The sequence below is a fragment of the Fragaria vesca genome, linkage group LG2, assembly GCF_000184155.1.
Source record: "Fragaria vesca subsp. vesca linkage group LG2, FraVesHawaii_1.0, whole genome shotgun sequence".
NCBI lineage: Eukaryota > Viridiplantae > Streptophyta > Magnoliopsida > Rosales > Rosaceae > Fragaria > Fragaria vesca.
In genome coordinates, this window is record NC_020492.1 from 8,923,720 (window position 1) to 8,935,344 (window position 11,625).

Genomic DNA, 11,625 nt, shown 5'->3' on the forward strand with positions numbered 1-11,625 from the left:
CAACCAAACAACCATGCAAGAACAAAGAAGACAATCTCTAATCTCATTTAAGTCTATACCGTGAGCAAATATACAACCTAAATTTGATATGCACATAAGTTCCTACGTGGTTCCTATGACATAGACCAACTTAGAATTAGACTACGGGTTTCATTCAACATCGTGACACAAACAAGCTCGGCTACGTGCTCTACTTATAGGTCACACACATAAACTAATCATGCAATTACGTATCACATAAAGAATCGATGTGTTTAAGCACAAGTCCAAATCAAACATAGGTAGAAAATCGATGAAATAACAAAGACAATGCAACTTATCAACTACTTGTATCAAAGTCGAACCTTGGATGATTAACACATGCAACATCAACTACTTGTATCAATTACACATGAAAATAGAAGAATACACCGAAAATCTTAAAGTACATGGACATAAAACTCACGGCATAAAACCTAAAATCATTGATCATAAATCATAAACTTCAATTCAAAACATGGCTCAAAAGTACTTCTATCTCATAAACAAGAATCGAAACATACTTAAGCAAAAACCTAAAACAAACATAAAAAAGAACGAACACATTCTAATCCGAAAGTAAAAGATGGAATTCACTCTCAAAATATCCCTACTTGTTCTATTCTTCGAGTGAGCGGAACCCTATGCTACTTGCTTCGGATCAAGGATGATGGTGAGTTCGGATTATGGTGTTTGGAGAATGATGGAGTTTCGGCAAAGCTTTTGGTGTAATTTTGCACGGGTTGATGATGATAAACTGCTGCCATGCCGTGCCCTATATATAGAGTAACAAGACTTGATCTCCAATAATTCCTCAAGCACAAGGAATCCTTATTAAATCGGCAAAACCAAGTCCAAGTTGGATTTAACTTCCTCTCTTGGTCTTCAAGTAATCCTTATGCATTAAGGAATGACAAAACCATCTTGAACTTGGAAAACCTTCTCTGTTGGGCCGCACGGTCTCTTCCCTTGGTGACTTGGGAAATCTCACGGCATCTTCCATACATGTCTCGGATTGTACTTCTCCTAGCTCAAGCAGGAACTCCTAGCTGCCGGCCACCTTTCCCTCATGAGTCAGGAAAACATTTCCTAGTCAACACGGGTTTAGACTTTCCTGAAATAGAAATAAGAAAATTAGAAACTAGGAAAGAGGAAAGATGAAATCCTGATCAAGACAGGAATCCTGAGTAAACAAGGATTTCCAACACTTAGCACAATTTCAACACCAAATTATTCAAATCCGAAAATACTATGTATTCTAACACTAAAACCTACATATTTCTACATTAAGCAATTATTCTACACTGAACACAAATATAAAGCTAAAACAACTAATAGGAGTTAACAAAGGGTAAATAAAGGGTATAAACATATTAAGAACGTCACACTTTGTGCTCCTATCAATAAGAAGAAAGCACTAAAAGCAATATATATATGGTACGTCTCATGCAGCATGAGATTTGAAAAATCCACATACAGTATAAATGCTATTGTACTATTAGAGAAAATCAGACTGCTATTCATACAGATTATCAAACTAATTGTAGCACCATGTTATCACAAATTTCTTGGTAGTGATCAACTATTACCAATTGACATTCATCCAAGTATCACCTTGACCTTATTACTAAAGCATATAGATCTAAATCAATAGAGCTACTAATGATCAAAAGAATTACTCACTTGGATCCTTGATGGTTTGAGCAGCTACTCCACCAAAGTAGCAGGCCTTCTCGGCCTTTCTAAACTGAGCCCAATACGCACTAAACGCATAGCTCGCATGTTGGGCCAACTTATTGGGCTTAAAGCACTTCCCTCCGGGTCGAATTGGGTCACAAGTTTTATTCCCCTGCGAGCAAACGTCTGACAAAGCCTCTGCAACCGCGGTCTTATTAGCTCCCTCCTTCACCACGCACCATATCGGCCCCGGATACGCCTTATTATTCTTCGCCGGCGGCAACGCCTTGAACTCCGACTCCGGCGTCTTCCCGGTCAGGTCAATCTCGTACACATGCGTCCCGTTCGGCCACAGCAACCCGAAGTTCCGCTCCGTAGTCTGACCCCGTTTCGTGTTCTCGTTGTACAGAGCAAAAATGAAGCTCGGCAGCACAACTCCCGGTCGGGCCGGTGTTCCGATCGGCGGTTTAGCCGTGAACTTTTTGATCACATTGCGGTTGTAAGTAGCGGCGTTGTGGAGGTTGGCGCCAATCTGGTCGTAGTCTCCGGCGCTGGGCCAACCCGTTTCGGCAATCCAGATAGGGATATCCGGGTACCCGAGACGTTTCATCGCGAAGATCAAAGTGTCCACCATTTGATCGAACAAGTTGTGATACGTCAGACCCGTGACCGGATCGGTGTGACGCACTTTGGTGGATGCAAACAGCGCGTAGTCCAGATCGATGCGGGTCGGGTCGGAGGCCCAAGGGAAAAAGGTATAGACGTCGACAAAGAAGGACTTGGTTTTGGACAGAAATTTCAACATGGGTCTGATGACCGAGGAGGATATATCCGACCGGAACGTACCGTTGGAGGGTGGGAAAGCGATGGAGTCGAGAACGTCGGTGGCGGAGGGAGTGCCGACTTTGACTTTGGTGATACCGTGGGTTTTGAGAGCAAGCTTCATCTTGCGCATTGCCGGAACCAGATTGGGGTAGACGGACTTGTCCTGCCAGCCGGAGAGGATTTCGTTTCCGACGAGGAGTTACCGGATTAGGGCTTGTGGGTAGAAGGGTACTACCATGTCGTGGACCCACTGGTTGGCGAGGGTTTGGTTGGAGGAGATGTTGTTGATGAGGTCGTTGGGTACCATAATGCAGACTTCAATGTCTGTGTTTCGGAGAGCTTCGAGGATTTTGGGGGTGGCATCGTAGAGTTTGACGCGTTTGGCTTTGAGCTTTTGGATGAGCTTCACGGATTGTGGTGGAGTTGGTAGATTGTTGCCTAGCTGGCCGTAGTTCACACCAACGTTAGCCGAGAACTCTGCGCCTGTGTAACAAAAAGAAAGGGTTAGAGAGAAGAAAGCCATACATATACAGAACCGTTTTCGTGATTTGGAATGAACAACTTACTGGAGATGGAGAGGAAGAAGCACAGAAGCAGCAGAGGAGCAAGACCCAGCTCCATTGTTGCTCAGCTCGAGTAGTTCTGGATATTATGATAAAAGAAATGGGCTTCCTTATCTGTGGAGCTTGAAGATTAGACTAGGTACTTATTGACCAATGTGGTAGAAAGAAGACAGTGTGCTATCAGATTTGGGTGGGTTTTTTTTTAAGGGTTTCTTGTGCTCTGCTCCACGTTTGTGAAAAGATAAAGAAAAATAGAAGAGTTACGAGGACGGAGTACTGACAGGTTAGAAAAGTTCGAAATATTTCAATCAGAGTTTAGGGTTTGCTATTCTCCGTTTCAACGAAGATGGATAAAAACCTTGCTGCCCATTGTCTCCATTTTACAATGCGTGCATGTTACTTAAAAAGAAAGAGATGATTCCCCAGTCCACGTTCAGGTCTGCAGTATCCAGTAGAATAATGATCAATGTGAAACTTGAGGGACTTTTGTATGATTAAAGTTCTAAAAATGATTTTAGAAGAGAGTCCATACTGGTGACTCGAGGGACTTTGGTTCATGTGGAAACATGTGTGGCACTGTGGCCCATAGCAATATGTTTCCTATTACCGAGCTCTATTTTGTTATATATATTTGTATGATATATATTAAATTATGAACTGTCTGATCGTTTAACAATTTAAAATTTAAGACAAGAGACGACTCACGGCTTGATGTATGATATATATATATATATATATATATAATTAAAAAGTCTTGAGAAAATAGGACGTTATTTTTATATCAAGGGTAGTTAGAACAGTAGGACTGATCTGAACTCTTCAAGGGATCCTCTTCAAGTCCATATATTAAAGCTCGACAAACCTGAATCACATCCATCGCATTATAATGAAAGTGATGAATCTACGAGCCAACACATTTTTCCCAGTATGCAAGACCGTTGGCACTGATGGGGCATGTGTATCAGAAAAACTAGAAAGTTCATGTGTATCTGCATGTAGCGTGAATAAGAAAGAAAAAAATTAAGGTGGGAGTGTGACTGGTGAATCAACTAGTATGAAAAGCCCTCCATTGTTTTGATCACTTGGTCTTCATTATTATGAGCTACAATTGCTCGCAGTGAGGGGGTAGAGGGAGAAGGAGAGCGCTATGAGTGTCGAGAGAGAGAATTTGAGAAGCATTTCTTCCTGAGAGTCTGACTGCTTTGATGCATCGTTGCCAATCATGGTAAGAACAGATTGTGTGATCTCATTGTCCATAATCATAAGATTCTATTGTGAGATATAACCCAGTCGCCAAACTATTACATGAGGAATAGAAAAATTGAACATCAGAGGATACCATGAATCCATAATGTTGAGCAGATTTAAAAATTTCAATGACGTTTTGCAAGACCAATGTAAGACCAAAATCATAAGCAACACTACAACATGCCCATGTATAAGTGGTTTCCAGTAAAATCACATGTCTGCAGCCAACACATATTATAGTGATCCGTGTGAATATGAATTGGTAATGTGCAAGTCTTCACCAAATGATAAACACGTCGAATTACAGAGCATGCACCATCCTTTCTGGGTTGTATCAGTACCAGCCAAAAGTAAGGCTGTAAAAACCTCTTCAATTAACTAATTTTTCTTTTCTTCGGTCGAATCAAGTTACCACAGCTTGGATTCTGGGTTGTGTCAGTTCCAGCCTCTTCCATTAACCAGTTTTTTTGGGTCGAATCAGATCAACACAGCTTGGAATCTCAGATATCAGACACCATCAACTAGTTTAACCTATATATATTTTCTGTGCTGACGTCAGCACTGTTCACTTAACACTGTTCATTGAACGTTTCCGTGAACACTGCTGCGAAGACTTTTTTATTTTTTATTTTTTTTTATTCACCTGTGTCTATAATTCTCTCACAAACTCTTTAGCTCCTTCATTGGAAAAAAAATAAAAATAAAATCTCTAGATCTTTCTCGTTCTTTATCTCTCTATTTATCTCCCTCAAGATTTTCTCTCCTCATACTGTAACTGGATTCGATCTCTCTCCTCGCTAGGATTGATATCTCTGCTCTGTCGAACTCTCACTCTCTATCAAACTCTCGCGAACACAAGTTGAGTTGAAAGCGCATAATAAAAGGTTTGGCTTGCAAATTCTTATCTGGCTGGATTTGACTTAACTTTTGCGATCTTGAATTTTAATTTTTGCTTGGTTGCTTGGGTTCTCAGATCAGACAGACGCATTAACTTTGTCAAATCTGACAAAAAAGAGTGCATCTTCAAGCTTCTGGAAAAATAGTGCATCTGAATGCTCTATAATAATTTGTGAACTATTCTAAGTATGGGTAAGACTCTTCCTTTCTCTCTACTGCCTCTGATTTACTTTGGCTATGATTTCTCACTTCTCCATTGTTAGAGTTCTGAAATTTACTGGGTTTAGTTGGGTTTGCTGAACTGAAGCTTTTATCAGACCATCATAAGGTATCACTTCTCAATTTGAATGTTGATATCAGTGCTTTATACACTTGGTATATCTTACGTGAATTGAATTAGAAGCATGATTTTGTTTTCCTTCTTATTGTTTTTTTTTTCAATCAATGGTATTCTATTGTTTCGATCTCTCTTGGTTCTCAGATGTTCTTCTTCATTTACATTTTCTTTTGTTTCTCTTTGAATGTGTTTGTGTATAATTGTAACATGCTAGCTCTTCGTTAGTGTTATGAATGAATTTTTGAGGAAATATATTTTCCCAAATCCTAATAGGAAGTGGGTACTATTAACAAAAAAATGATATTTTTTAAGGTAACTGATTTGAGATTTATCATGGTCTATTGATATTGTTCATGCTAGGTTGAGTTTGTCTAAAAATGGTTGAATGTAATCTTACATCTTCTTTTACATCTTTTATTTTCATTGTTAGTTTTTTTTTTTTTGAATTTTGATTGTATATTTTGTTATGTAGGAATTTGCAGGACAACAATATCTGTTTATGGATAAAGTTAATGTCTTCTTGAATTAGATTTTGACTCTCTCATTGAAGGTAAAGTTGACAAATTTCAATACCATTTTTGAGGTTTTTGTTTAATTCTGTTTTGAATTTTGTGGTTAATTTAGTGTATAAGTTTGGGTCTTCATATGTGAATCAATGAAAGTTTGACAGCACATTGTAAATTCATGTGAGTTCATTTAAGTTTGTTTGAATGTTTTGTTTGGCCATGACCTCTCATTAGGCTTCCATATTAGGTGCTCTAACTTTGGGCTAATATTTTGATTTAGGGTTTCCTGAAACTTGCATAGTCCACTAGCTACTACAGATTTGTCAACACACAACGGTGTGTGACTATAGGTTTTCCGTTGTATATCTCGGGCTTGTCTGATTGAATCTTCAGACAAGTGTGAAAATCACCGTTGTGTGATCACATTTTGCTCAACAGTTCAATACTTTCGTTGTATAAGTCGCTGCGCAGATCAATGCCATGCGCAGCATGCGCGGCATCGACAAGTCCACTCAGACAACAAACAATATAACATTTTCGTTGTATTTTTACCCCTTTCAGACAACTGTTGGTTTTCATTTCTACCATTGTGTGTTTTTTAGTAAGCTACAACGGTTTATTTCCTATCTTTACTGTTGTGTGACGTTGAATAACCTACAACTGAAATATTTGGACCGTTGTATCACACAATAGATATAGCATTATGCTTTCTTGTTTGATGAGAATCATACAACAGTTGCATTTTCATGTGGACAGACTTTGTTGTCCAAGTTTTACACACACAAGCATCACAAAAGAAACTGCTGCACAAATTGACTGATACCATAAAACATTGCATTTCAGCTTCCATATATATCATTCAAGCTTCCACAAATAACATTACAGCTGAATAATAAACTGAAAACAAGCAACTAGTTAAGCTCCTAGATAGTCTTACATGTCCAAAAACATTCCAACATGAGAAATGCACAAAGTATGTACGTACCATATAGCTGTTCCGAATATATAGAAACACCAAGTTCAAAAGCAAAGTACTACCACATATATATAGAAAGCACCAAGTTCACCAAAACAGACCAGATCATGCACCCTACAAGTATTTGCTGATGATGAACTTTGCCCACTCATTCCTTAACACATCTAAATCATCTTGGGTGTAGACAAGTTTGTTTCTCTTGTCCCACTGAAAAACATAATGTTAAAGTTAGACATGAACATGACATTATCCTGAAAATCTGATTCCTAACACAAACACAAATAATAGTTGATTGTACCTTTGTCACAAAAGAATGATCCTGATCATGTATGATATCTCGCATGAACCGCATGACATAAAAGCCGCATTGAATGTGGTCGGGTTGGTGAGGAACACCCTAGAAGCAGAAAATCAATTTATATTCATACATGAACAGTTAGCCTGATACCAGGTGGTGGAAGTATTTTCTATATAAACTACATCTTTTGGCTATGTATATCATGAAACAGATTCAACCTTTTTATCTTATCAAATTCAGCAGGTGTTTCTTTAGTTTTGACTACAACTGATTTTGAAACTATGCTCAAGTTTCTTAAATGTTCAATTTGATAATATCAAGCTCTTGAAAGCAACCAGAGTGTTTATGAAAATGTTTATGTTATACAGATACACACCTTTAGCAAATACAGTACAAGTGTTCAGTTTTACTTACTATCTCAATATATTGGGCTCACTATACATGCTACCCTTCAACTAGATAAGAGCTTTATGGCTTTTCTCTTGCGTTTGAAATATTTCTTTCAGTTTTTCAGGTTATTAAAAAAAAAAAAATTCCTATAACTGATTTTCAATTTTCAAATTTCACCACCATTGTCATACCCTAATCCAAGTACGTACACTTGATAAGAAACAATCCAGAAATCCAGCAAATTAAAGCAATATTTACATACCCCAAGGTTCTTCCAAGCAACTGCATTTAGGCTTGGCCTGCTCTTTTCTGTATTATACTTGGCTATTGCACTAAAACATAAACCAAACACAATGAGACTGCATCATGAAAAGCTGAACTAGAAGAAAACATTATTCCATAAATCTCGGTGCATGCATATATAGTTTTGTTACAAGTTACCTATTGATAACAGACTTCCATTCTGTCGAGGCTATAGGTAACCGCCTCCTCAGGGGATCCATGTAATACACCTCTTCTTTTTTCGGCTCCACAACAGTAAGCATCCAATGCTGACTGTATGACAAAGTTACCAGATTTTGATCAAATAAGGCTCATGAATAACATAAAAAAATAAAAAATACTCTGAGTTATATGGCACCATGAAAAGCTGTCCAGGTTTTGAGGTTATGAACCTAGCACATAAGTGTTCAGCCTTACTCCTTACTGTTCCACAACTTTTTCCAACCATAGCAGGGTCAACAAAGGCAATCATATCCAACATTTTGGTGTTTTTCAGGACATCATACAGGTACCTAAAAACCCAATATAACACCTAGATTCTAATCAGCAACCAAATTCACATGGATACACCAAGAATAGTCCATTTGACAGCAGATATTACCTTTGATATGCCACTATGCAGTTCCCAGTAATCTCTGTCATGCTTGCCATTCTGTGCAAATCAGAATCAAATATCCATGATTTTCAAGTGTATCCAAACACCTCAGGCTCAATAAAAAAACTCAAGACTCTTATCATTTTTGAGCTCATCTGCACCCCACATGTACAACATCTTCAACTGGATTGGTGCATTAACTGCATCTGCCTTCAGGTCAATAATCTCGACATGTACCCCTCTCTTTTCCCTCTTCTTCTGAGGTTGCTACACATAAACAGACAATATAAAAGGTTTTCTAATCTTGCAATGACATAAACTTGTACCCTTTTTCAACCTACCTTATGAAATACTGGATTACAATTCTAATAATACTTACCTCCGATGGTGAGACAGGTGTATAGATAACAAGATGGTCGGGCCATGCTATCCAACTCCCCATGGCTTGTCTGACAGTTTTTATATCATCGCCCACAGGAAATGGAACTTTGGCGTACTCCTGCTTTGCTATCTCTATCGAGACACGTACATTTTGGTCCCCTAATGGATAACCATGACAAAGTTCATTTGGGTCATCAGTTTTCATTGATGTGCCTGTAGCTACAATGTTATCAAGTGAACCTAATGCCAACATCACCGGAACTTCCTCACAAGTTACCTGAGAGATGTAGTAATAACAGAATGTACATGTTAAACAGTAATGCTTTGCTATATATCTTACTCAAGGAATAAAAAAGTTTAGGCAACAATATTTGATACCTTTGGTCGTTTAATTTGCGTATCAACATCACTGGTTTTCAGAAGTACATCTTCCTCGGCTGCCTTGCAATCAGTCTCTGCTATCTCCTGAACAAACACTTCTTCACGTTGCGTAAACTTGGGTTCGCACCGTCTCCTCTTGGTTGAAGTTTTCTTTTTAGCAACTTCGTTCACCTCCATTGCTTCAAGACACTTGAAAATTAAGGTTGACTTCACCCCAGGTTGGTCATTCCCTTCCACTTGGCCATTCACTTCAACTTGGCCTTTGATATTCTTCCCAGTGACTTCTTCAATTTCAGCTTGTGCATTGGGGGCTTGCACTTGGTCATGCATATCATTTTCAAAGAAATCAGCGGTGTTTGAATTGCCCAGAAACAGGTGGGATGGGCTTCTCTAGTCTAGCTGGACTACTACCTACTTGTCCCCCATTACCATTACCTGGAACAAACTGTGACTTGTAAGTTTCAAACTTCATGGCCCAAAATGCATTGTTTTCTTCAATTGTTTTCTTCCTTGTCTCTTCTATGATCTTTGCCGTTTGCTCAGCCAGTACTTTTTCCAGGCTGATTTTAATCGTTTCTTCTATGCTTTGTCTGCTGGTACATCTAGGGAGGTGAAAGTAGGTTGTTGGGTTGACAAAGCCGGCAACCCCTCGCACTCTGCCACCATGCTCCTTCCCCAAAGCCTTCTCCAAGACATCATTATACCCATTAGGCTAGTTTCTCTAGTAGAAACCTTCTCCTTCAACTCAATCTGTTCACAAAATTAAAATTTAGCATCACAATTAAAATGTGTTGCTGCAGACTTCATTAAAATTTAGCATGACAATTGAAATCTGTCCACAATGAACTTTAGTAAAATGCATGCACTCACTATCTCTTCAGCCTTCTTCTGTGTTTCTTCATCTGCAAATTTGCCATCCTTTGTAACACGTGCAGCAACCCATGTCTCACACCTGTCGTACAGCTCATCTTCATCCGTTATTGTTGAAGCCTCTTCCTGACATTTATAAGCAATTGTTACCAAAACGTCATAATTAAATTTGCTCCTAGCATTCAGGTCAACCATTTCATTTTACATAATATAAACGAATATGCTACACTTACCGGCTCAGCTTGTGCCAGCTCGGCTTTTGCCTTCAACTCTGCCACCAGCCCAACGTAGCCTTTGCGGGACAGTCGGTGGGGATACTTGTTCATCCTGCGGCGTGCCTGTTGAGTCTTACGTAATTCCTGATCAAGTAAACATATGCACTGATGAGGGACCCTGGTAATGAAACACTTAATTAGTAATTAATAACACTGTTCGCTTAACTACTTACAAGAAATGCCGGCTTAGTCCGCTCAGTCACAAATTGGGTCCAATGATCTGCATTGATGAACTTGTAGTCTTGTGGAGGATACTTCAGCATTTCTGGCTGATCCAAGTAAGGCACAATGTATACCTTTGTCAGACGAGACTTGAATTCTCTCCATCTTGCAGCAGCTGATTGCATTACAACTCTTTTGCTTTCATTTCCAATAACAAATGCTCCCTGTGTTCGTAAAAACATATCATTTAAGTGTAGGAAGACAAACAAAAGTTCAAAAGCCTATAACGTTTATCTAAAGAATTCAAATACCTGCACACGTTCCCAGATTTTTTCTTTTTCCTCAACAGTAACCCCTCCAGGCACTTTTTTGCTGGCAGTTCTCTAAGTAGTCCTCACTATGGGAATCTTCCGGCGAGCTAAGACACCAATATATGATTTCATCTCTGTCGCCGCCTTCCCATATGGAGTCCCTGTTCGGTTGAACTGAACCACTCTCTTCTGTTTTAAGCTTCTGCTTCTTGAAATCCTCTTCATTGCCACACAATTACGCTTCAATAGCTTCAGGCCCTTTTCTGATTTCTCCTCATGATTTTTAGATTTCTTCCTTTTCGATGCAGTGGATATGGTAGCTGAAGCTAAACCAGCTGTCTTGTTTGATGCAGCCTTCTTTGACTTCCTTGATGTAGACTTCTTGGATGGCGCCATTACCCTATAAAACAAACAATGTACAAATAGACGTCATTAAAAGTCATTTATATATACAAACAAAGTAACAACAATGAAATCATCATTTAAATCCACAAAAAAGGAATCATCATTTAAATCCACAAAGAATGAAATCATCATTTAAATCCACATAAAAGTGCAAGGCATATATATATTTATTTATATATCATTGCACAATGGCAGCATATGAAATAACATTTGCAATAACCAAACTAA

The 11,625-nt window shown here is 38.7% G+C and overlaps 3 protein-coding genes and 1 pseudogene across 3 annotated transcripts in view; all 4 read right to left on the reverse strand.

Moving 5' to 3' along the window:
* Positions 1 to 3,043, reverse strand: part of LOC101298680 — a 4,868-nt pseudogene extending 1,825 nt beyond the window's left edge.
* A 4,118-nt stretch (positions 3,044 to 7,161) lies between these two features.
* Positions 7,162 to 9,027, reverse strand: LOC101298969. The gene is made up of 6 exons (XM_004292297.1): positions 8,992 to 9,027; positions 8,619 to 8,879; positions 8,177 to 8,290; positions 7,998 to 8,067; positions 7,346 to 7,444; positions 7,162 to 7,254 (listed from the first exon to the last, which is right to left on the reverse strand). Exons 2-6 carry the CDS (start codon positions 8,666 to 8,668, stop codon positions 7,162 to 7,164), a joined length of 426 nt encoding a protein of 141 aa, XP_004292345.1. The 5' UTR covers positions 8,669 to 8,879; positions 8,992 to 9,027.
* A 926-nt stretch (positions 9,028 to 9,953) lies between these two features.
* Positions 9,954 to 11,012, reverse strand: LOC101299265. The gene is made up of 5 exons (XM_004292298.1): positions 10,993 to 11,012; positions 10,693 to 10,905; positions 10,478 to 10,603; positions 10,245 to 10,370; positions 9,954 to 10,124 (listed from the first exon to the last, which is right to left on the reverse strand). The coding sequence occupies exons 2-5, from the start codon at positions 10,864 to 10,866 to the stop codon at positions 9,954 to 9,956; spliced, it is 597 nt and encodes a 198-aa protein (XP_004292346.1). The 5' UTR covers positions 10,867 to 10,905; positions 10,993 to 11,012.
* A 52-nt stretch (positions 11,013 to 11,064) lies between these two features.
* Positions 11,065 to 11,625, reverse strand: part of LOC101299550 — a 2,001-nt gene continuing 1,440 nt past the window's right edge. Inside the window, exon 5 of the mRNA XM_004292299.1 lies at positions 11,065 to 11,392. Coding sequence (XP_004292347.1) covers positions 11,065 to 11,392 — 328 coding nt within the window. The remainder of the gene's footprint in view (positions 11,393 to 11,625) is intronic.

Coding starts and splice junctions, on each gene's coding strand:
- LOC101298969 (XM_004292297.1), bottom strand. CDS start 8,668: ATGGCAAGCATGACAGAGATTACTGGGAACTGCATAGTGGCATATCAA. Junction 8,068..8,176: donor TGGAAGTCTGTTATCAATAG/GTAACTTGTAAC, acceptor TTTATGTTTTAG/TGCAATAGCCAAGTATAATA. Junction 7,255..7,345: donor ATCATTCTTTTGTGACAAAG/GTACAATCAACT, acceptor TATGTTTTTCAG/TGGGACAAGAGAAACAAACT.
- LOC101299265 (XM_004292298.1), bottom strand. CDS start 10,866: ATGCAATCAGCTGCTGCAAGATGGAGAGAATTCAAGTCTCGTCTGACA. Junction 10,371..10,477: donor AGCTGGCACAAGCTGAGCCG/GTAAGTGTAGCA, acceptor TATAAATGTCAG/GAAGAGGCTTCAACAATAAC. Junction 10,125..10,244: donor AGAAGAAGGCTGAAGAGATA/GTGAGTGCATGC, acceptor TTTTGTGAACAG/ATTGAGTTGAAGGAGAAGGT.